Source organism: Ceratotherium simum, chromosome 22 (assembly GCF_057802395.1).
Source record: "Ceratotherium simum simum isolate JZ-2026a chromosome 22, ASM5780239v1, whole genome shotgun sequence".
Lineage (NCBI taxonomy): Eukaryota > Metazoa > Chordata > Mammalia > Perissodactyla > Rhinocerotidae > Ceratotherium > Ceratotherium simum.
Window position 1 is genome coordinate 2783265 of NC_141921.1, and position 21317 is coordinate 2804581.

A 21317-nucleotide genomic window follows, 5' to 3' on the forward strand; every position below is an offset into this window, starting at 1 on the left:
TTGAGGTTAGGCAGCTCTGGTCCCTTTGGGCCTTGGTTTCCCTGCCGGTGAGAAAGCGTGTTGGGAAGTTAGCAGCCGAGGGCAGGGGCGGGTTGGGCCCGGGCTGTTCCTAATGGAGATAACATTGTCCAGCCCGAGCGTTCTGTACCAACAGGAACGGAGCCACCCCCGGTCCTGACTAACTCCCCGTGCCTCGGGCACACAGTGAACTGCCCTGGAGAGGGACTGTGGGACCAGCCTGGGGGAGAACAGTTGGAAGAGCCGCATGCTGAGAAGGGCCTGGGTCGGCGGGTCTTCGGACAGAGGGGTCCCCCTTCCCCGCTGCAGGTGCCTCGTCCCGCGAAGCTTGTAGGATGGAGGCCGGACTGCGCCCCGGTCCCGCGGGCGGCGGCGGCGGGAAAGCTCCAGCCCCGGGAGAGGGAGGAGCCGGCGCCCAGGTGGGGCAGGTGGGGAGCCTGGGCGCAGGTGTGTCCCGCGCCGCGGGGAGTGACTGCTCCCTGGCCGGCGCGGGCAGAGCGGAGCGGACTCCTGGCCCCAGGATCCCGCTCTGGGAAGCGGGGCTTGTCTCCCAGCCTCTGCCTCCGGGGAAAGCTATGGACGGGGTAAGGCGTGTCGGTTTGGTTGTCGTCTTTCTGTGTCCTTTCTTGCCGGGTCTAGTTTCCCGGAGATAAAGAGCCGTGGGGAAGGGCTGCCTGTGTCTCTGCCTCCCGGAGGGGAGTCAACACGTCCGGTGTGAGCGCCGCCAGCCCACACTGGCCTCGCTCCCGGGCGGCTGGCGCTGAAGCGGGGTGTGAACTGCGTCCTGTGCCACTTCGGGGGGTGAGGGGACAGAGGCTCTCAGGAATGGTGGCATGAGGGATCCTAGCTCTAACCCCGCCAGTTGGGTTTCCAGCCTGCTCCCCAGCCTGGGTCTGCAGTGCCTGTCAGCTCCTCTGTTTGCTTGCCCTCCTGGACTGCGTGGGCCCTCCCCGCGATAAGCGGGCTTCCCGGTCAGAGGGCAGGGCTGTGCCGGCTCTTTCCTGGCTTGTGGCTTTGCTGTGGGCTCTGCTCCTCATTAGCTGTGTGGTCTGGGGCAAGTGAGTTCACCCTCCTGAGCTCCCTGGGTTCTCTGCTGGTAAAATAGGATTACTACTAGAATAACTCGTTTGTGGGATTACTGGAGGTGCTTATAAAAACAGAAATGACGTGTGGCCAGGTGCCCAGCGCAAAGCCCGCTGGAATTCCCTTCTCCTTGGATGGCAGCGTGCTATTTGCATAGTTGGAGAATTTCTCCACCTGACTGACCACATCTTCCTTTTTCCTTCTCCAATTCTCCACCCCCTTTATTCCCCTCTTCAATAAGTCAGTTTTTCTCCAAGGGGGCTGGGTTGCTTCCATTTCGTCTTTATTATGCATTTGGAGTCAAGTCATTTTTGTCCTGTGAATCATGTGGTTTCACTCCCAGAGGTTTGGTTTTAAATCTGGACAGAGGAACCTTTTCAGCCGTCACCCGCCAGGAAAATCTCTCCTTTGTCTCCGGGCACGGGACATCTCTCTCCCTGTGGCAGATCACTCCAGTCCGATTAGCTGAGTTCTGGAAAAGAGTGAGCAAGGGCACACGGGTATCGCTTCCATCTCCCCTCCTCTGAATTCTCTCTCCCCCTGCCTTGCGGTTTAGCAACTTTTGAGAAGCTTCTCCTTGATGGAAAAATGTCAGGCTGAATCGATTTAGGTGGTCGTAAGTAAAAGAAACTCACTTACATTTTGCCCTCTCTGATGTGCCAGGACATGTACTGGCCTCCATATTTCAGTTTATCTTCATGACAACACAGTGAGGTCGAGGCCATTTGCCCCGTTTTTCACAGGGGAGGAAACTGACGGTCAGAACGTTGTCAGTTGCTCAATATCACACAGCTGGCCGGTAGCAGAGCTGGAGCATGAACTTAGATTTGTCAATAACAAGTACTGAGTGCCAGCTATAAGCCAGGCACCGCTAGCAAGGATGACAGCAGGAAAACAGGTAGAATTAGGCAATTTCGAGAAAAATATACGAAAGGGAATGTTAGCTAATGACATTTTTATGGGATAAGCTAATGTGGTTATGGGATAAGCTAAAGTGCTTATGCAACTTTTTCTGCTCAGGGAAAAGAGAAAAAGATCAAAAGAGAAATATGGGTTATTTCTCATCTTAAAAGGAGGATTTTGTTTTATTTTTAAAAAGTCAACAAAATATTTGTTCACTGTTTATACACTGAGCACCTGCACTGTTGTGAGGGCCTGTTTCAGGTGCTACAGATACAGCAGTGAACCAGTCAAAAATGCCTGCCTTTAGAAAATTTATATCCTAGTGGAGAAGACAAATAAACATATATATATATATATATATATTAGGTCAAACGGCAGCAAGTGCAATGTAGAAACAGCAGGGAAGGGTCTAAGGATGGTGAGGCAGCAGCACAGGCTGCTATTTTAAATGGGATAGTTTCAAGAAAAGCATCAACGTAAAGTGACATTTGAGCAGAAACTTGAAGGAGGTGAGGGAGTTGGCCACGTGGTATCTTAGGGAAGAACGTTCTACAGAGAGAGAACAGCCAGTGCAAAGGCCCTGAGACAGAAGATTTCTGGTGTGTTCAAGGAGCAGTAAAATGGCCAGAATGCTGGTGCAGAGGAAGCAAATGAGAAAGTGATCAGAGGTAGTAGTCAGACCACGTAGGGCCCTGGAGGCCACTGTAGGAACTTCAGATTTTCCTCTGACTGAGATGAAGATCCACCTGAGTGTTGTGAGTTGTGTAATGGAATGATCCAACTTACGTTTTAAAAGGACCATCTGGCTATTGTCTTGATTATAGATGACAGGGAGAGCAAGAGCAGAAGCTAGCTCACCAGCAAGGAGGCTATTGCCGTAATCCAAGCGAGAGGGCATAGTGGCTCACACCAGGGTCTTAGCAGTAAAGCTGGCTAGAAATGGTCAGATTCTGGATATATGTTGAAGGTAGAGTCAACAGGGCTTACTGGTGGGTTGGACAAAAAACGTGAAAGACAATGAGGAATCATCAATGACTCCAAGGTGTAAAGCCTGAGCACCTGGAAGAAGGGAGTCAGTGCTGAATGAGATGGTCTAAGATGGAACAGGTTTGGAAGGAGGCCAGGAGTCTGATTTAGAGTAAGTTGTAAGTTGAGGGGCCGAGTAGGCAGCTGGATATTGGGGTTTAGAGTTTAAGGGAGCAGCCCAGGCAGGAGGTATGATGAGGATAATACATCTTCATGATCCAGCATGCTGTTGGGTGCACAGTAGTGTTCAGTGTATGTTACTGTGATGGTTTTACTGTTGGACAGTTTTACTGTTGCTTTGGTGGTTTTAAAACTTGGCTACACATTCTCTGACATTCCTCCCATCAAGAGGTGGAGTCTGTGTTCCCTTCCACTGAATCTGGGCAGAATGGTGACTGCTTAGGCCAAAATATTATGACACATATGACATTGTGTGACTTTGGAGGCTGTGTCGTAAAAGGCCACATGGCTTCCACCTCATTTGTGAGAACACTCGCTCTTGCAGCCCTGAGCCCCTATGAAAGAGGCCTATTCCCCAAGGCTTTCCTGCTGGAGACACCTCATGTAGATGCTCCCGTTGACATTTCCAGCTAAGCCTAGCCTTCTAGCATTCCTGCAAGGCTAGAAGCAGGACCCTCCAGACCAGCCCATCCACCAGTGAGATGCCACTGAATGAATTTCATCAACACCCGATAGAACAAAAGAACCACCCAGCTGAGCTTTGCCCAAATTCCTGTCCCACAAAATGGTGAGCTATGGAAAAATGGTTATTGTTTTAGGCCACTCCGTTTTGGAGTGGTTTGTTTTGCATCAATAGATATCTGAAGCATTAGATATCTTTCATTCTTTTTAGTTACAAGAAATTGTCCTTCTCCCCCTATAGACATAAGGCTCAATGGAATTCTATAAAAATATGTTTTATTATATAGTTTAGATACCCAAACAGAGAGAGGTTGATGAGTTTTTCTTTTTCTAAATCTGAGAGATCCCCTATTGCATTCCCTCAACCAGGTAAGTTTTCACTTAGTCAACGGTCTTGGCAAGAGAGAATCATAGCGTTTTTGAGCTGGGAATGCTTTTCAGTTGGGATGCTTACAAAATGGTACTTGAATTTTGATGAATGAGATTTGGAGTTGTAGTTGAAAGACCTGTGTTTATGTTTACTTCTGCCTCTTAATAGTCAAGTGATTTGAGCAAATCGTTGAATAATAAAATGTAGGAGTTGGGAGATTTCTCAAAGACCAACCAGTCTAACAACTACCATTTTAGCAATGGAGAAACTCAAGGCCCTTGGGGGTAAGTGACAACACACTTTGTAACTACTTATTCACTGTGCCTCACGTATAGTGGATGCTCCAAAGATGTTCTTATTGATTTTGAGAGTAAACTCTGAGACAGCTGATCACCAGGCCCTACTCTTTTATTATTTGATAGATATTTACCCAACATCTTCTAGGAGTCAGGCCCCATCCTAGAATTTCTGAGGGGGGCCTATCGTGGATGCTCAATTTTGCAGAGGAGGGTGTCAAGAAGACAGACAATTGTAGTGTTAAATAAAAAGTAGAATGATGAAGAAAGGCACAAGTTTCTATGGGAGCACTGAGAATGGGTGCCTAACCCGGGGTGGGGTTCATCCTGGACTCATTGGAGGAACTGGTATGTGAGCTGAATGTGAAAGGAGGAGCCAGTAGCATTTCATCAGGGAAAGAGTAAAAGATGGGGGAATAAGGCAGAGGGACAGCATGGGCAAAGGAGCAAAGGGGAGCAATGTGGATGAGAACTCAGAAGATGCTCTTGTAGTTAGTTGTTGATGGAGCAGAAAATTAAAAAAGAGAGAGAGAGCACGCAGCCAGAATCAAATCCCAAGAAGGAAATAGGGGCCAGATATTGAAAGACTCTGAATGCCATACGTACTTTATCCTGTAGGCCAAGGGAGCCACTGAGAGACTTCACCTCCAAAATAGGGAGCGTGAACTAAATGTCCCTGAGGTCTTGTCGTGCTCTGACATTCTGGGACTGCAGGACTTTCCCAAGGTCATATATGGCTTATTTTAGACAGAGCTGGGTCTAGAACCTAGGTTCTGAATGCCTGTGAAACCACTTAGCAAGCCCTCAAGAGCAATTTCAGAGGGTTTTTTCCTGACTAATCTGAATGTTAATGAATAAGTCACAAGACAGGGTAACATGTAAAAACAAAGTGGACCAGCCAACCAATAAGGATTGTACTGTCAAGATGGTCTGTTGTTAACGAGCTTGTTCTTGGGAGAATGGAGTGCCTGGGGGATTAAGATCAGACTGTCGGGTCAAAGCTTCTCGTGAGTTCCAGAAAATTTTCTGAGAAGGGGAAAAGGGATGATCACACAATTATTCACAATTCTAAAAGACTGGTCACATCACTTCCATCTTTGCAGAGAAGCTGTATTGAGAGTCCTCTTGACCTGTGTTGTTCAGTTCTTGACAGTGAAACGTTGAGGGACCTGCACAGCTGCAGGGCTGATGTCCGTGCCAGCCAGTCCTACCCAGCAGCTCGGACCCCAGCACTTACCCACTGGTACCTTCCCACCAAGTCAGGTCTTCCTTTCTCCAGACTATGCACCACATTTCTCCACTGAAGAGAGGGTTCTAACAGGCAGCTGTGATAGTGCCACCCCCTGCTGAACCCCTGTGGGCTGTTGCCCATTGTCTGTGGGCTGCAGCTCAAGCCCCTTAGCCTGGCTGACAAAGCCCAGGTGCGCTGGTACCTGGCCTTTGTGCTCCACTCCAGCCTCCTGCCCCACGCCCTCCTGTTGTTTCTGCATCCACACTCCTCTCCAGAATGCTGATTGCACTTCATTTAAGACTCTGCTCAGATCTCACCTCCCTGAGAAGCCTTCCCTAGCCCCTTGGTCACACTTGGTCTTTTTGCTCCTTACAAGACCCCACCCTTTTGAACAGACCCAGGTCTGGACTCTGAGATCCCAGAGAGCAGGAACTAGGTTTGCTCACAGAGGCAGCACAGCCTGGTGCCTGAAAGCATGGACTCTGAGGCAGCTTGACTGGTTTCAGTTTCTGGCTCTACCATTTACTAGCTGTTTGGTTTTAAGCAAGTTACTTAATCTCTGTGCCCAGTCGCCTCATTTGTAAAGGGAGATAACATCGACGTCTTCGCAGTCAACTGAGTTTTATATAAAGAGAACAGCTCCATGTGCTCAAAGGGCAAGTAATTCTACAAACTAAAATAACAATATGTTATAGTATAATAAATGGACTGTTATGGGTTGAACTGTGTCCCCTCCCCCTTCCTTATCCCCAGTACCTCAGAAGGCGACCTTATTTGGAGATAGGGTCTTTACAGAGGTAATCAAGTTACAGTGAAGTCATTAGGGCAGGCCTAGCCCAGTATGACAGGTGTCCTTATAACATGGAGAAATATGGACATGGAGACACACAGAGGGAGACAGTGTGAAGGTGCAGGAAGCACACCCTGTGAACATGGAGACAGCCATCTACAAGTCAGGAGAAAAGGCCTGGAACAGACCCTTCCCTCCCAGCCCTCAGAAGGGACCAGCCCTGCCGACAACTTGATCTTGGACTTCCAGACTCCAGAACGCTGAGGCAATAAATTGCTGTTGTTTAGGCCACACAGTCCCGGTACCCTGTTATGGCAGGCCTACAGAACTCCTACATGGTCCTTATCAGCGAATTAATGAAGAGAATTCATGTGAATACTCCCTGCGGTGCCCTTCCCGCATTGACCTGGGAGGTGTTTTGTGCCATGTTGTTATTTTGACCTCTCCCCAAATGGCAGCTGTGCTTAGCTCTTGAGAGAAGAAATCTGAGAAGTGTTTATTACTACTCAGCAGAGGAAATGGGAGACGGATGCAAATGATCTTGGGACCTTGGTCCATATTCCTCCCCATCACTGACTTCTTGGATTTGGTTGTTCTCACCTGTAAAAATCTAAAATAGCAAACTCCTGGGTGACTTTTAAAGATTAATCAAAATAATCGCACATTTTGTCAGGACAGATGAAATACAGAGAAGTTACAAAAAATATGCCTCAGAAATAATTAAGCAATTTTGGATCATAATCCTGGAAAAAGTTACAATTTTACTTAAGTTTATTGTGTTAAATACTTATTTGACATTCTATTTACAAGGATTACATAGGATAGTGTATTGGGAAGTGCTATTGTAAATAATAAAATCCTATACAAATATTCATAGGTATTGTCATCAAAATTCCCCAATCCAAAATTTGAGCAGAGAGGACATTAGAATCCAGACCGCTACCCGAGTCCTGCACCGCCCACCTTCTGTGAGCCAGCTAACAGCTTATCTCAAAGATCAGTGTGTGATTTAGGTGAGAAACAGAAAATCATAGTTGGAAAAGGTTTTTTAACAATTTGAAGTCAATATAGAAACACAAAGCAGCATTATTCTTTAAACTTTTAAAAGAACAACAGGAAAATGCCACCTTCTACACCCTTACAAGTCACCCCCAAGTCTCCTGTGTTTTGTGTTCACACAGTGCTGTTTCTGAGTACGTGCACAGGGCTTTTTCTCCAAGTTGTGGTGTGCAGGGAAGAACATGTTGGGAGTCTGGGGTCTCGTCTCCTCATTACTAGCAAGGACTGAATGAAGGAGACAACACGTCTATAGAAGCAGCTAGCACCAGACGTGTCCGTGCAGTCTTAGTCTAACATGCTGGTAGCTTCTGAGCTGGGTGGTGGGCACCTTAGGAAGAATTTGGTGTGTATTTTTCTGTGTCATTCTGATCTACATGTCGTGGACAAGGGACCCTAATGCCTGGCCCTGTAATTCTCGGAAACAAATGAATTACCAGTAGATGCGCTAACCAGCTCTGTGCTCTTACTTGCCCTCAGTGCCCACCACAGTGCCTTGCTGAGTGACATTTTGTTGGACTAATGTGCCAGGATGGAAGAGAGAAATTATTGGTGGAGGACACACTCTCTGCCAGTCCCTGCACCTAGATGCATTATTTCATTCAAAGCTCACAAATCATCTGAGGGAGACATTATCTCCATTTTACAGATGAGGAAATGGAAGCTCTTTGGGGTCACATGATTTTGTCATTATTATTAACAGCAGGAGCAGCTCACACTTACTGAGCATTTATGTATGTCAGGCATGATTCTGAATGCTTTGTATATGTTAACTCAGAGCAGCTGGAGAGTGGACACTGTCGTTAGACGGCTAGGCACTCCCACTGAGAGATCCAGAGAGGTTGAATAACTTGCTTAAGGTCGCACACCCAGTAGGTGGTGGCACTGGGATTTAAACCCAGAAGGTGAAAGCTTAAAGGACACATTCTGCAGGAGTTCCTTTCTCCCAGAAACTCTAGAATAGTGGTATCAGGCTGTCGAAAGTACAGAGCTAGCTGGAAAAGGAGAGACATCCCAACACACCAACACCATGAAACCCAAGGACACAACTTGCTTTTGAGCCACTGCTTAGAAAAACAAAAGCAGTGTTGACCATATACAACCCCCAGGGAAAATGGCACAGTCAAAACATCCGTACCGTTCCTCAAGTCTCTCTGAAACACGTCTCTTCATAGCCTGCATTCACAATGAAAATCAGTAATTTGCTAGCAGAAAAACAGAGCCTGGCAACACCCTCCTTCTAAAAAGTTGTTTCAAAATATAGCTGCAACTGTTCCAGTACTTTCTAATTAACACCTTAAAATATCAGTGAGTGAAGGCATTCATCGTTTCCTCAGGGGGTATAAATCTCCCATATCTTCACCAGTGCTGGAGAGAGATTTACGTTGACTTTCAGCTTCATATGACTGACTTAGAAGAGAATATTCAGGTTCTAGACTCATTGTTGGGAATTTTTGCCGTAAAACCCTGTGTTCTACTCCAACCCAGGAGTGCGATGTGGAGCTGGGGGCTGTGAGGGATGAGAAGGAATCCCAATTATCGCCTCTCCGTGCCCTCAGCACTGGGTGAGAGAGGGCCATATCCACCCAGAAGAAGCTGTGTTGTGTAGTTTAGGAGCATGGACAAGGGTTCCAGAGGTTCAAGTTCAAGCTCCACCCTTGGGACATTAACTCCGTGAACCTCAGTTTTCCTATCTGAAAAGTTGGAATAATAATATCCGGGTACATGTTATTAAAATAGTTCAATGGTTTACATAAAATGTATTTCTTGAGTTCAGTTCTCCCACCTAGATAGGTAGGAAAAGTATTGTTTTAAGAACAAATCTTGACCCTGGCAGTAGGTCTATGTGACTTTGGGCAAGTCTTCAGAATCATCTGTAAAATGATAGGTTGAATCAGAGAGTCATCAATTACCACTTTAAGTGCTGACATTCACAGATTTTATACCTGACATCAAAGGAGGATTTCTGGTTTATGGGGAGGTTGAGAAGATTAGTGGTGGTTATTTTATTTATTGGTAAACCCACTGTTTTACTCCAGGTAGAATTTGATACCACTCACAACTTAATGTCTCCATGTTTCTTGATGCTTCTCTGGCTAATGAGCAAAAATGTAGTATGATAGTCAATACTGAGCATCTAATAGCTTCAAGTCAAACATTGGGTTCAAATTCTGCCTCCATGACTTTCAAGCCATGTGTTGAGATGGTGACATCATTAGATGATGGTCCCTGAGTGAGTGTGAGGGGCAGAGCCCCCTCCAACTCATGTCAGACAGGTAGCATGGGTGTGTGTGTGTGTGTGTGTGTGTGTGTGTGAAAGAGAGAGGCCTTTAGGTTAAGCCACTGAAATTTGGGAATTGCGTGGTTACAACAAAACCTAGCCTATCCTGACCACTATAAACCCCAAAGTTTTCTTTTTCAGAGCATGTATGTTAGTTTCCTATTGCCGCTGTAACAAATTACCACAAACTTGGTGGCTTAAGGCAGGAGAAATTCATTCTCTCACTGTTCTGGAGGTCAGGAGTTGAAAATGGGTCTGCAGGGCTGCGTTTGTTCTGGAGGCTCCAGGGAAGAGTCGGTTTCCTTGCCTTTTTCAGCTTAGAAGCCGCCTACATTCATTGGTCTATGGCCCCTTCCTCCAACTTCAAAACCAGCAGCATAGTATTTTCTCTTCTTTCTGGCCTCTGCTTCCATCCTTATATCTTCCAAGACTCTGACTTTCCTCTCTTCCTCTTATAAAGACCCTTATAATTATATTGTGCCCACATGGATAATCCAGGATAATCTCCCCGTCTCAGAATCTTTAACTCAATCACATTTCCAAATCCCCTTTAACCATGTAAGGTAACATATTCACAGGCTCTGAAGATTAGGGCATAGACATTTTTGGGAGGAAGTGTTATTCAGGCTACCACGGTTCTAACCTATCCAGACCATTACTCACTCCAAAGCTTTGTTTTTTTTCAGAGCACATGTCACAACTGTAAAAAAAAAAACAAAAAAAACCCAACTGTGTAAATATTTAATTTCTCTCACTCTAGGTTATAAATTCCATTGGGAAGAGGCAGTGCCAATTTCTTATTCACTATTCTCTCTCCTGGTGACTTAAATGGTTAAATAACAACAATGATGACAACAACAACGGTAGATAACATTTTGGGGGGGCAAGGCACTGTGCTTAGCCCTTCCTATGAATAATATGGTTTAATCTGCATGATAGCCTGGCAAGGATAAGTAATATTACTGTTCCTAATTTCAGGTGGAGGGACTGAACCTCAATGAGTTTAAGTAACTAGCCCCTAAGACCACACAATGACTAAGTGATGGGTCCGGGACTTGACCCTGTCTGACCCCAGAGATCTTTCATTTAACAAGCAAGGTGCTGAGGGCCTATGAAATAAAACACAATTTAGACCTTCCTCAAATTCTCAGAGTTAATAGGAAAGATGTACAAAAACAACATAATTGTAATACAGTGTACAATTATTAAGTAATGTGAACAATGACATTATGTTCAAGTAGCTGAGGGAGCAGAGAGGAAGAATGTTTTAATTCAACCTGGGTGACGCACAGAAGGCTTTCCCAAGAGAGGGGATTTCTGATTTGGGTTTTAAAAGATGGAAAGTGTTCACCAGGAATGGGGGATGGGAGAGGGAAATGCATCCCAGACATAGGGGACAGCATATGCAAAGGAACTGAGGCACGGCGTGTTTGGGGACAAAGGGACTGTGGCAGAAGGGAAACGTGGCGACTAGTGTGCCTCTGCTGATGACTCCATCCTTCACACGGTGCTGCACAAGTACTAGGGCGAAGAGTGTGTGAGGGCCGACGGGAAGGATGCCGCAGACACCAAGTAACTAAGTCCTCCTCCTCCTCCTCAAGTTGCAACTTGATGTGTGGTTAGAGAGTTGCTTCATTTCCAAGTTTGACATAGAGCTTCATAGGATCGTTAGAATGAGGCCTGCTTTAATCCATTCCCCTCTTTTTTCCCCCAGCCCCCATGAGATTTATTCATCCATTCATCAATTTAGCATTATGTTTTGAGTACCCCCCATGTAGTAGGTGCTGTGTTAGACACCGAAATCCCTAGCTAACTGCTCCTTCTCTTTGGTAAGCCAATTCCAATGATTAACTAGTCTTTCTGTCTGGAAAATCCTTTTGTGTCAGATCTACAGCATTTAAGATTTTATTTATTTTATTTTTTCCCCCCAAAGCCCCAGTGGATAGTTGTGTGTCGTAGCTGCACATCCTTCTAGTTGCTGTATGTGGGACGTGGCCTCAGCATGGCCGGAGAAGTGGTGCCTCGATGCGCACCCGGGATCCGAACCCGGGCCGCCAGCATCGCAGCGCGCGCACTTAACCACCAAGCCACAGGGCCGGCCCTACAGCATTTATACATATTTAAATATAATTCCTTGAATCTGTGTTGTAGTCTGTTTATTTTTTATTCTGTTCAAAGTGTCCTAATATTTCACTTTATTTGATATTTATAGGAATCTCGTGAAGTAGACAGGACAAATACAGTTATTTGCATTTTAAGTATTACAAAAAAAGAATGGGATTTTATAGCTTCAATTGGTCAACAGGTGTTTTAGCTAACTTCCTCAGGCCGTGATAAGTTCTGCAAGAAATGATTAAGTTCTATGTGGTTGTATAAGATTATGTTCATTTTGTCACCATGAATTTATTAGCTGTTTATACTCTGACCAGTATCCAAGTTAGACTCAGGGATGTCTAATCCTTGCCACAAACTTTTAAAACCAGAAGGTATCCCATTCTACAGATGTGCAAATCGAGGCTCTGAGAAACTAAATGACTTCTCAAAGATCACAGAGTGACGTAGGAGATATTCATACCCTGGGCTGATTCCAATGTTATTTCTATTTTTAATTTGGCCTCAATGAGTCAAAAGCTTGCACATTCTTCTTGAAGACCTAAGGTTATATACCTTGAAAATCAGAAAGCTAGATCACCTCTCTCCTGGTTCTCATATTTCTTCTCTCAAAACTAAGCAATTTGCAGTGTTGTTTTTTATGTTTTTCAGCATCATCTGTTATTAAAGCCTTATTATTATCTCTTGTCAATTAACACACAGAAAAATCTCAGTTAATGTTCCATGAAGCCGTACATTGTAGTCAGCAGAGCCTGCCTCATTCTGGCCTTCAATTATTCTGGCTGTTTACCTCAAACTAGTATCTCTGAGCTAAGTAACAAGTCTGACCCTAAGCTAAGCTAAGTCTGACCCAGCACTCATAAGATCAATTCAAGGCCATTTCCATCTAGTTGCCTTTGTCATTGTTTTTTCCTTGCTAGTGTACACTTTGGTGTTTTCCAGATTTAGCAAAATAGGCATGTGGATTGAGCCTAAAGAAAGCAGAACTGAGTGTTTGAAGGGTGGGGCCTATGTTGCTGTCCCTTGTTCTGAACTAGCATTGTTGGCTAGGCTGGGGTATAAGGTGGGAAACGGAGAGGGGATTTGGGGGAAGAGGGTGATTTCACAAAATGAGAAGAACTAAGGGGTGGACTCGAATGAAAGTTACAAGAAAACTCATGGATACTTCATGTCAGTGAATGCAGAAGAAGAGGGAGGTCAAAATGGGAGCATGTCTGTTATTGGAAACTAAAATGGCACCTATCAGAATGGACACAATTTTCCCATCTGAAATCATCAGGGAAATCAATTCTGTAGATATTTCCTGAGCATGTACTTTTACCGCAGATAATCATTTTGATATTGTCAAAATCACCGTGATAATCATGATCATCATCAACATCATTGTCCCTCTACTCCTCCTTCTCCTCACGATCAGTCTCTTTATCCATATCACCACTATCCTCATCAAAATAGCACTACTGTGGGCCTCCTTTGTGCCAGGCACTGGGCCAGTATTGATGTCCATGGCAGTCCTATGATGTGAATAGTTGTGTCCCCATTTTACTTATCAGGAAGTAGGGAACAGAGAGCTGAAATGGCTTTTTGAAGGTGACAGAGCCAGAATTCATAGAGATAGGATTCCAACCTAAGACTTCTCAACCCCAACGCCCATGTTCTTAACCCTATTACTGCACTTAAAGTAGCTCTTAGCCTAGGGAGGAAGGGAAAAACATAAAAGACAATAGCATTGTAACAAACACTGGTTGAGGGAAGTACAGGGTTTCTGGGAGCATGCAGGAACCACCGCCTCTCACTGCACACCTGGTGGAAGGCTTCCTCAGGGAGCTGCAACTGAGCTGAGTCAAGCAAGAGAAATATTGAAATATTTTTCAGACGATGAAAAGGGAGCAGAGCATTTCAGGCAGAGAATGAAAGGTGTGTAAAAGCATGGAAGCATTCGTTTTCTCAGCAAATATTTACTGTCTTCTTTCCTTCAGCCTCTATGCTGGGAAACCCAAGGGTGCGGAAGAGAGGGAAGAGTCCATCCAATGCAGGGGATAAACTAGAGGAGATAAGACTGGAAGCTTCCAGAACACTAGGTGTTTAGAGGGGCAGATGAGAGGAAAACGAGCTGTTAATATACCTGTGTTATGTTTTACAATGCATTTTCAGATGCCTAGGACACTACCTAGTACATAGTAGGCACTCAACTAGTTATTGAATGAATGACTGAATGAATGATCTCTGTAGACCTTTAAAACAACCTGTTTGCCTATAAGTTCCATGAGGACTGAGAGCATTTTTCATCACTATCACCACTTATATCCACAGTGGGGCCACTGGGTTGCCCAACTCCAGGGGATGCTGTTCACCTGGTAGTCTATGTAAATGGCCTAGGTGATCACTGCGGGACTAGTGCCCCTGCAGGTGTGCAGCTTGGGAGCTTGGGTTCACACCTGACATAGAGGATTAGCATTTGTTGGTGGAGTGAGCTAACGAATGAAGAAGGCAGGAAGGAAGGCAGACAGAGATGAGTGTTATTCAGCTTCTTATCCATGCAGGAAGCATTAGTTAACTTTCTGCTGTAAATCAGTGGATCTGTCTCACAGGTAGGGAAGAGATATAAAGTGCCTGCCTCAAAACACACATCTAGTGAGAGGAAGAGCCAAAAGTGGAACCCAGGCCTCTCCTAGTATTGACTAGGACAATACTCTTCTACTACAGCACACAGTTTCTCTCTAAATCCGTTAGATCATAGTTTCCTCCAAGGGGCCAAGGATGCTTCTTTCCTAGGAAACAGCTGGCCTGCAGAATGTGCTGTTGGCCCCTCACAGCTGGCACTCTCCCAAGGTGAAGGAAATGGGGAGCTGGGGCCGGGAGCCTTTGTCAGAGATTGGTGCGTAACTAATTGCTGCTGTAAACTTCTCTCACAAGAGGCTCTGGCTTCACGAGTTCTTTGAGGAAATAAGATCCCGACGTTTAGTGAGTAGATTAGCAGAATACATATTGACAAAGCACAAAGACTGTTGAGCATCAATTTTGGCTGAAGAAATTTTGTCCCAGATAAAGGGCCTTGCAAACACTCTTCAGGGGCATTTCTTGACTGTTTGCACCTGAAAATGGAGGCTATGGTAGTTGTTAGAAAGAGCTAGGGGATTGAGGTCAGAAGGTCTAGTCGGCCGTTTATTAGCTCTTCAATCTTAGGCATGTGACCTGGCCCCTCCAGCTTTAGTTTCTTCATCTGTAAAATGGAATTAATGACTTCTCCACTGCAGCATGGTGGAAGAACGAACAAAAAAATGTAGGAAAAGGGTCTACCCAATGTCGTGGAATGAAAGAGGCTGAGTTTGGGATTAGACTTGACTTTTAAATCCGAATTTACCTCTGAATAATGATGCAATCTTCAACAACACCAATATTAATAGTAACAACAATAATACTAGGTTGCTAGAATTTATAGACAACATACATGAGGCGCTGTGCTGAACACTTAACCTGGATTGTCTAAATTAATAGAGTAACAATAGAGTAAATACTAACATTGCTGCCATTTTATTGATGAAAACCGAAGTGATGGAGGTAAAGTTCAGAGTCACCAAGCTGGCAGTGGATAGGCCAAGATCCAAACACAGATATCTGACTCCAAAGTCCACACCATGGTTTTTAATCCCTAAGCTCGACTGCTCTCTCTCTCCAAGACTCAGTTTTCTTATCTATAAAATGGGGACAACATCACCGACCCTACTACATTGTTTGAAGAATCCGAGGTTATGTCTGGAAAGCACCGATCACAGTGGTACAAGCTCGGTGAGTGGTGTAGGGTGAGGTGAGGCTGTGGTGGCCACGGAAGGGGAGATGATGACGATGGCCGTGATGATGACCATCTCTCCAGATCTTGGAGATGACTTCCATTGCTATTGTTGAAAAAAGAAGGTACTAAAGAGAAGACAGAAAACCAGAAGGGAGCTGCTTTCTCTTCTTTCAAAAACAAAACAAAAACATCTAACACCTGTAAAATCTGTCTCGATTGAATTTAGAACTGTGTCTTGATTTCCTTTACTGTTTCTTTAAGCAGCTGGGACTCTAATATAAGAAACAAATCTAAGAAATTCAGATGGCCACACTGGCTAAGGAGTTTACATCATATACTGTAGGGTAAAAGCAATAAAGGGGCTCAGAGTAGTTATTCAACCCTTTTCAGTGTTCAGTAAATTGCACTTTAAATAAAACTGTCCTAAACCCACAGGACACTGAGCCACTGTTCTCTCTGGGGTGCGAGAGGGCAGTACGGAGAGCAGGAAGCCCTTCACAGAAGGACGCTCTGTGGTCGATTTTTCCAACTTGCTGGCAGCCCATTTCTAGTGAACTTTCCCTGTTCTTGCCCCAAGTTCCAGTGCCAAATGAGCATGGGGAACGTATGTGGGGAGGCCGGTCATGGAGTAGTTTGAGGACTGGCCTCTTTGCAGAGATCATAAATTCTGGTTTTAGACCCTTATCCCCAGACAGCTGACTAAGTCAAACTTGAGTCCCTTTGCTGTGTTTTCAACTTGACATATGAGCACGTATGGCCCAGTTTTCCTCTTGAGACTCTCACTCCCACCACAAAATGCAACTAACCAGCAACATTTTAGTATCTGAAAGCAATCTTGAATGCATTGTGGTTTTTTTGCTTTTTGGTTTTCTATTTCCTAAAAGGCATCATAAACCTCACTGTGTGAAATGAATAGCTATCCTCTTTTTCACTGTGCTTGAGGGCTTGGTGCCTTGGGTGAGGGTATCTGGAGGTTGTAAAATACCAATTTCTAACTCACCGTCTCCCTGTATAGTCTGTGAAGGTATTTTGAACCATAAAAACGCAAATATGTATTGATAATTTTGTTTTCAATGGCTGGCAGGGCCTTTCCGGCTGTGACCTCAGCCCCATTCTCACCGTCCCCATCTTACATTCCGGCCATTCTCTCCACTTTGGAAACCCACACCTGCCAGAGTCTCTCAGGCCTCAGGTTTTACAGATGTCAACTCTGCCTATAAAGCCCCCACCCTTCTGACAGTCACGCTCCTATTTATTCTTCATGTCTTCCTCCAGGAAGGTCTCTGCACCCCCTAAACCCTGTCAGGCTCCCCTCTGCCTGCCCTGGGGCTGCCCCATCACAACAGTGAGCATGGGTGCCATCATTGTCTGTTTGTCCATCTTTTCCACAGACTGTGGACCTCATGAGGGCAAGGCCTGGGTCTGTCTTATTTACGTTACCACATAGTAGGCATGCAACAAATAATTGTTGGATGAATTTGGGAAAAGACAAATGAAAACGTGTCCTTAGAGAAAAGGCATGCTAGAGCATACAGTTCATTTGAAAACGTCTCATGCTTTGGTGTCAGGGCTGGGTTCCAACCTTGGCTCAGATACTCGTTAGCTATGTGACCTGAGCAAGCTTCAGAAAACTCTGGTCCTTGGTTTTGTCCTCATCTTTGGGGACACAGCTCAGAAGCCCATTGTAAGGATTATAGTAATTGAGACAAGGTACACGTGTTGCTGCGCACAGTGCCTGGAAACATAATAACATAATATGAGGTAACATAATAAGAATTCAATGTACCTTTCATATTCTTTTGTCTAGAATTACTCCTAATTTTCCTCAGTTTCCTCCATCCATAAATACATCCAAATGCTTTCTGATCACCTCTGTTCAATTTAAAAGAACACATAGTGTCCATCTATGCTCTGTGCGCCTAGGCACAGTGACAGAAGCACAAGTAAAAAACAATCCAGTCTGGTCCATGACCCTGAAGACCTCCAGTGTGAGTGGGGTGCAGGTAAAGCAGACACATAGATCGATGATTTTAGTAAAATTAAGTAGATGGAAAGGTAGACGTAAGCAAAGGTGCTGTAAAGCACGGAGCAGTTCTCTTAGCCAACGTGAGTGCTGGAAGAGGCCTCTGGGAGGAATTGATAACTCAGCTAAATCGCAAAAGGTGAGTAAGTTTAGCCAGGTGAATACATATGGAAAAGGCATTCCAGGCAGAGGGAACAGCATGAAGAAATGCACAGAGGCAAGTTCAGTTTTTCTGGAGGGGTGAGTTAGAGGCAGGAAGTGGTGGGAAATGAAGCTGGAGAGAGAGGCAGGAAAAGATCAGAGGGCCTTAGGTGGATGGCTAAGGAGTGTGTAATTTATCATCAGGGTCACAGGGCAACATTGAAGGGTCTGACAGGGGAGTGACATGATCGGAACTGCAGTGTAGATGCATCATTGTATGAACTTCATTTGTAGGTCTCTAAGAAAGCCCTTTTAAAGAACATGCCGTCTAGGTCGTTACCCCAGAAATCCCTTCATTCATTTCATTCAATATTACTTTGGCAAATATTGAGTACTTGCTAGGAGTAAAGCATCATGTTGAGCCTGCGGGCTCTACAAAGGCAAGTATGTTTTTCTACCTGCTGTCAAGAAATTCGCAGACTCTTAGGGAAGACGAGGCATCTACTTGAGTGATTGTGGTAGGACATGGAAAGTGGTAAGAGGCATAGGACTAAAAGAGATTTGCAGATGAAATGCTGTAAGACAGGTTTCCTAATCCATTCCCTGGGCCAGGTGCTGGGCTGGCTACACAATAAGCGCTCAAGGTGATTCATAATATATGGACTCCCCAGAGATTCTGTTTCAGTGGGGCGGGTCCAGGAGTCCTCAAGACATCTGCAATGCACAGCCAGATTTAAGACCATTGCCAGAAGAGGTCTGAGGAGGGAGAGGTCTCTTTAAAAGGGCCAGTGATGAAGGGGCTTCCTGGAGTAGGAGCGTTTGAGCTATGCCTAGAAGGATGAGTAGAATTTTGACAGTAGAGGTCTGGCAAGAACATTCCAGGTGGCAGGTGCAGCACAGGACATGGTGAGATGCCTGAAAAGAAGGCACACAGTGGGGGAACCCTGGGAGTTCTTCACGGCTGCAGCATAAAAAGGCGCAAGGGTGGTTTGGGACCAGATCAAGGAGGCAAAGGAGTTGATGTCCTAATTGATAGATAATTGTGAAACCTTGTTAATTTTTCAAAAATGGAATGACATGACCAGAACTGTCTTTTAGAGCCATCAGATCACTGAAGAAATGTTTGAGTGAGGCTGAGTCACCAGTTAGCAAATGATGGCAAAAGTCTGAGTAGAAGATGACAAATGGACGGGGAATAATTGTAGTAACAGCTACCATTTATTATGCTTGGAGGTTAGGATAATTGTTATGCTTTTTTCTTCTTCTTTAAGCCTTGAAAGAACCCTAGGAAATGGATAGGAACAAGTCTGTGATCCCTTACGCACAATTCCAAAATCCAGTAAGCTCTGAAAACCACTAATTTTTCAAAACCACTAATTTTTCAAAAGCCTACATGAACTGACATGAGACATTTTATGGTCTTTATTTATCCTACATTAGATGAACATTAATATGTTTCACTACAGAAATAGTACCACTTTTGATGACAGCATGCTGCTTCAGACCACACTAGCGTTTATATATACAGAATTTGTGACATACTATCTTTCTAAAATTGGAAAATTGCTGAAATCCAAGGTATATCCGGCCCAAAGATTTTGTATAGGAATTCTAGATCTAAATTAGTGTTGCTTTGTAGAGGCTAAAACTAAATCTTAGAGAACCCAAGCAATTTTCCAAAGAAAGGAGGAAGAAATGGAACGTGAGCTTTTGTGAAGGGGAAGGCGTGGATGGAAGAGATTTTGTGCAAGTAGGGCTAACACACAAGTTTTCATGTCAGACGCTGGGCAGGTGATTCCTTGTGTTGGTGTCAAAGCTATTGGAATTCTTGGATGAAAGTTCTAACGGCTCTGTAATTAGTGATGGATGGGCAGAAAGGCCCTCATGAAGAGAAGGGTATAGACAGCCGGAGATGAGAGAGTGGCAAAGCAATATGATATTCAATCCACCAAAAGGCTCTCTGCACCAAAATATCTTCTCTCTCTTATTGTCCTTCAAAGACAACTGAAATTTCTTGTTACTTCTTTGAGTGAAAGCTTTGAAGGCCCTAAATGAAAATGGCTTCCGGGGAGAATAATGGCTTTCTTCCTCCACCTCACTTGCTCTATGCTCTGATCTGCTCACCTGGAGCACAATGGGCCTGCCATACCTCTGCCTATGCTGTTCCTTTAGCCTAAAATGTCTGCATAGTCCCTCCCTCTCTCCAATGAAAACCCACTTATCCTGAAATCTTACCTCCTTTCAGAAGGATTCTCTGAATGGGCCAGGGCAAACTAATTCTTTACTTCACTGTGTTTTCATTGATACCATGCATAGACTATGGTTAGGTGATGATTTACGTAACTGCCTTCACTAAAGAGGGATCAAATGTTTTGAATTGCTTCTATCAGCTGAAGATACAGTGATGGAAAGACATAATCTCTGCACTGGAAAAAGATAGAGTTTAGTGGAAGAGACAGAGCAGTAAACAGTTATGATGTTAGAGTATGATGAGCTGATGAGCACTGAGACAGAAGGAAGCAGAGGGAGGCACTTGACCCAGAACTAGGAGAGGCCAGGAGGTTCGGGAAACAGTGCCTTGAATGAGACTTAAGTGAGCAGGGGTTACCTAGTGTGTCATTTTCCTGCTTACAGCCTGTAGAGGCTTCCCAATGCCTACTGAATAAAATCCTAATTCCTTAACTTGGACCTCAAGTTTCCACATGTTCACACTCTGATAGAAAATTCCAGCTCTTACACACCATAAGGTAGGAGCTACTCTGGGTACACTCCAGGAACAGATAAAGAACAGGAGGAGAGTTTAACCAGGGTTGGAATTCTAGGCACATTTTATGCTTTTTTCTAGGCACAAGTAAACATGAAGTGAGAGGGAGACAAGACAGTTGATGTATTCCAGAGTAATTATAGTGATGGGCCGTGGGATCTAATCTGGGGAAATAAAGACAGCAGGGGCTAGTGGACAGGAAAGAAATATTGAGGCCCAAGAATTAATTTTATAGGCCCAAAGAATTGCTGGAGTTGGGGTACCAGACGGGCAAGTGGGTGAGATAGGAGGTGGTGATCCAGGAGTAGGATACTTGAAATTGATATGTGGAGATGGTCCAGTTATTGGTAATGGCAAAGTCTAAGGTGTAACCATGGAAATTAGCAGCTGACATAGGGTGGAAGGCAAGATCATCAGAAAGGAGGCCAGGGTGTTGGAAGGATTATCCACATGGATCCTGAATTTGCTTATTGTCATGGGAGTAGTAGTGGAGGGAGAGGAGTAAGCCAGGTGCTAAAATCTTCTATTAATGAAGGGGAGTGACCAGGAATAGGTTGGTGGCTTCCATAGGGAGCAGTGGGTTTAGTTTGGTGTACTGTTACTAGGAGTTGGTATTTCTGAGGAAGAAGAAATGATCTGGAAGCAGCAGTGAGGAGCTAAGAGAACAATTGACTCACCTCCTAGCCCAGGAGTAGAGGAGAGTAGAAGAAAGAAGCCACACTTGGGAGAGCGTCAGGGAAGCTGTGTCTTCAGGGGAGACACCAGTCTGAGTTAGAGCAAAGAGGCGG

General features: G+C 44.8%; 1 protein-coding gene across 1 annotated transcript in view; it reads left to right on the forward strand.

Annotated features, from left to right (window-relative positions):
* The first annotated feature begins 232 nt into the window (after positions 1 to 232).
* Positions 233 to 21317, forward strand: part of FYB2 (FYN binding protein 2) — a 105783-nt gene continuing 84698 nt past the window's right edge. Inside the window, exon 1 of the mRNA XM_087445859.1 lies at positions 233 to 602. Coding sequence (XP_087301985.1) covers positions 354 to 602 — 249 coding nt within the window. The 5' untranslated portion in view covers positions 233 to 353. The remainder of the gene's footprint in view (positions 603 to 21317) is intronic.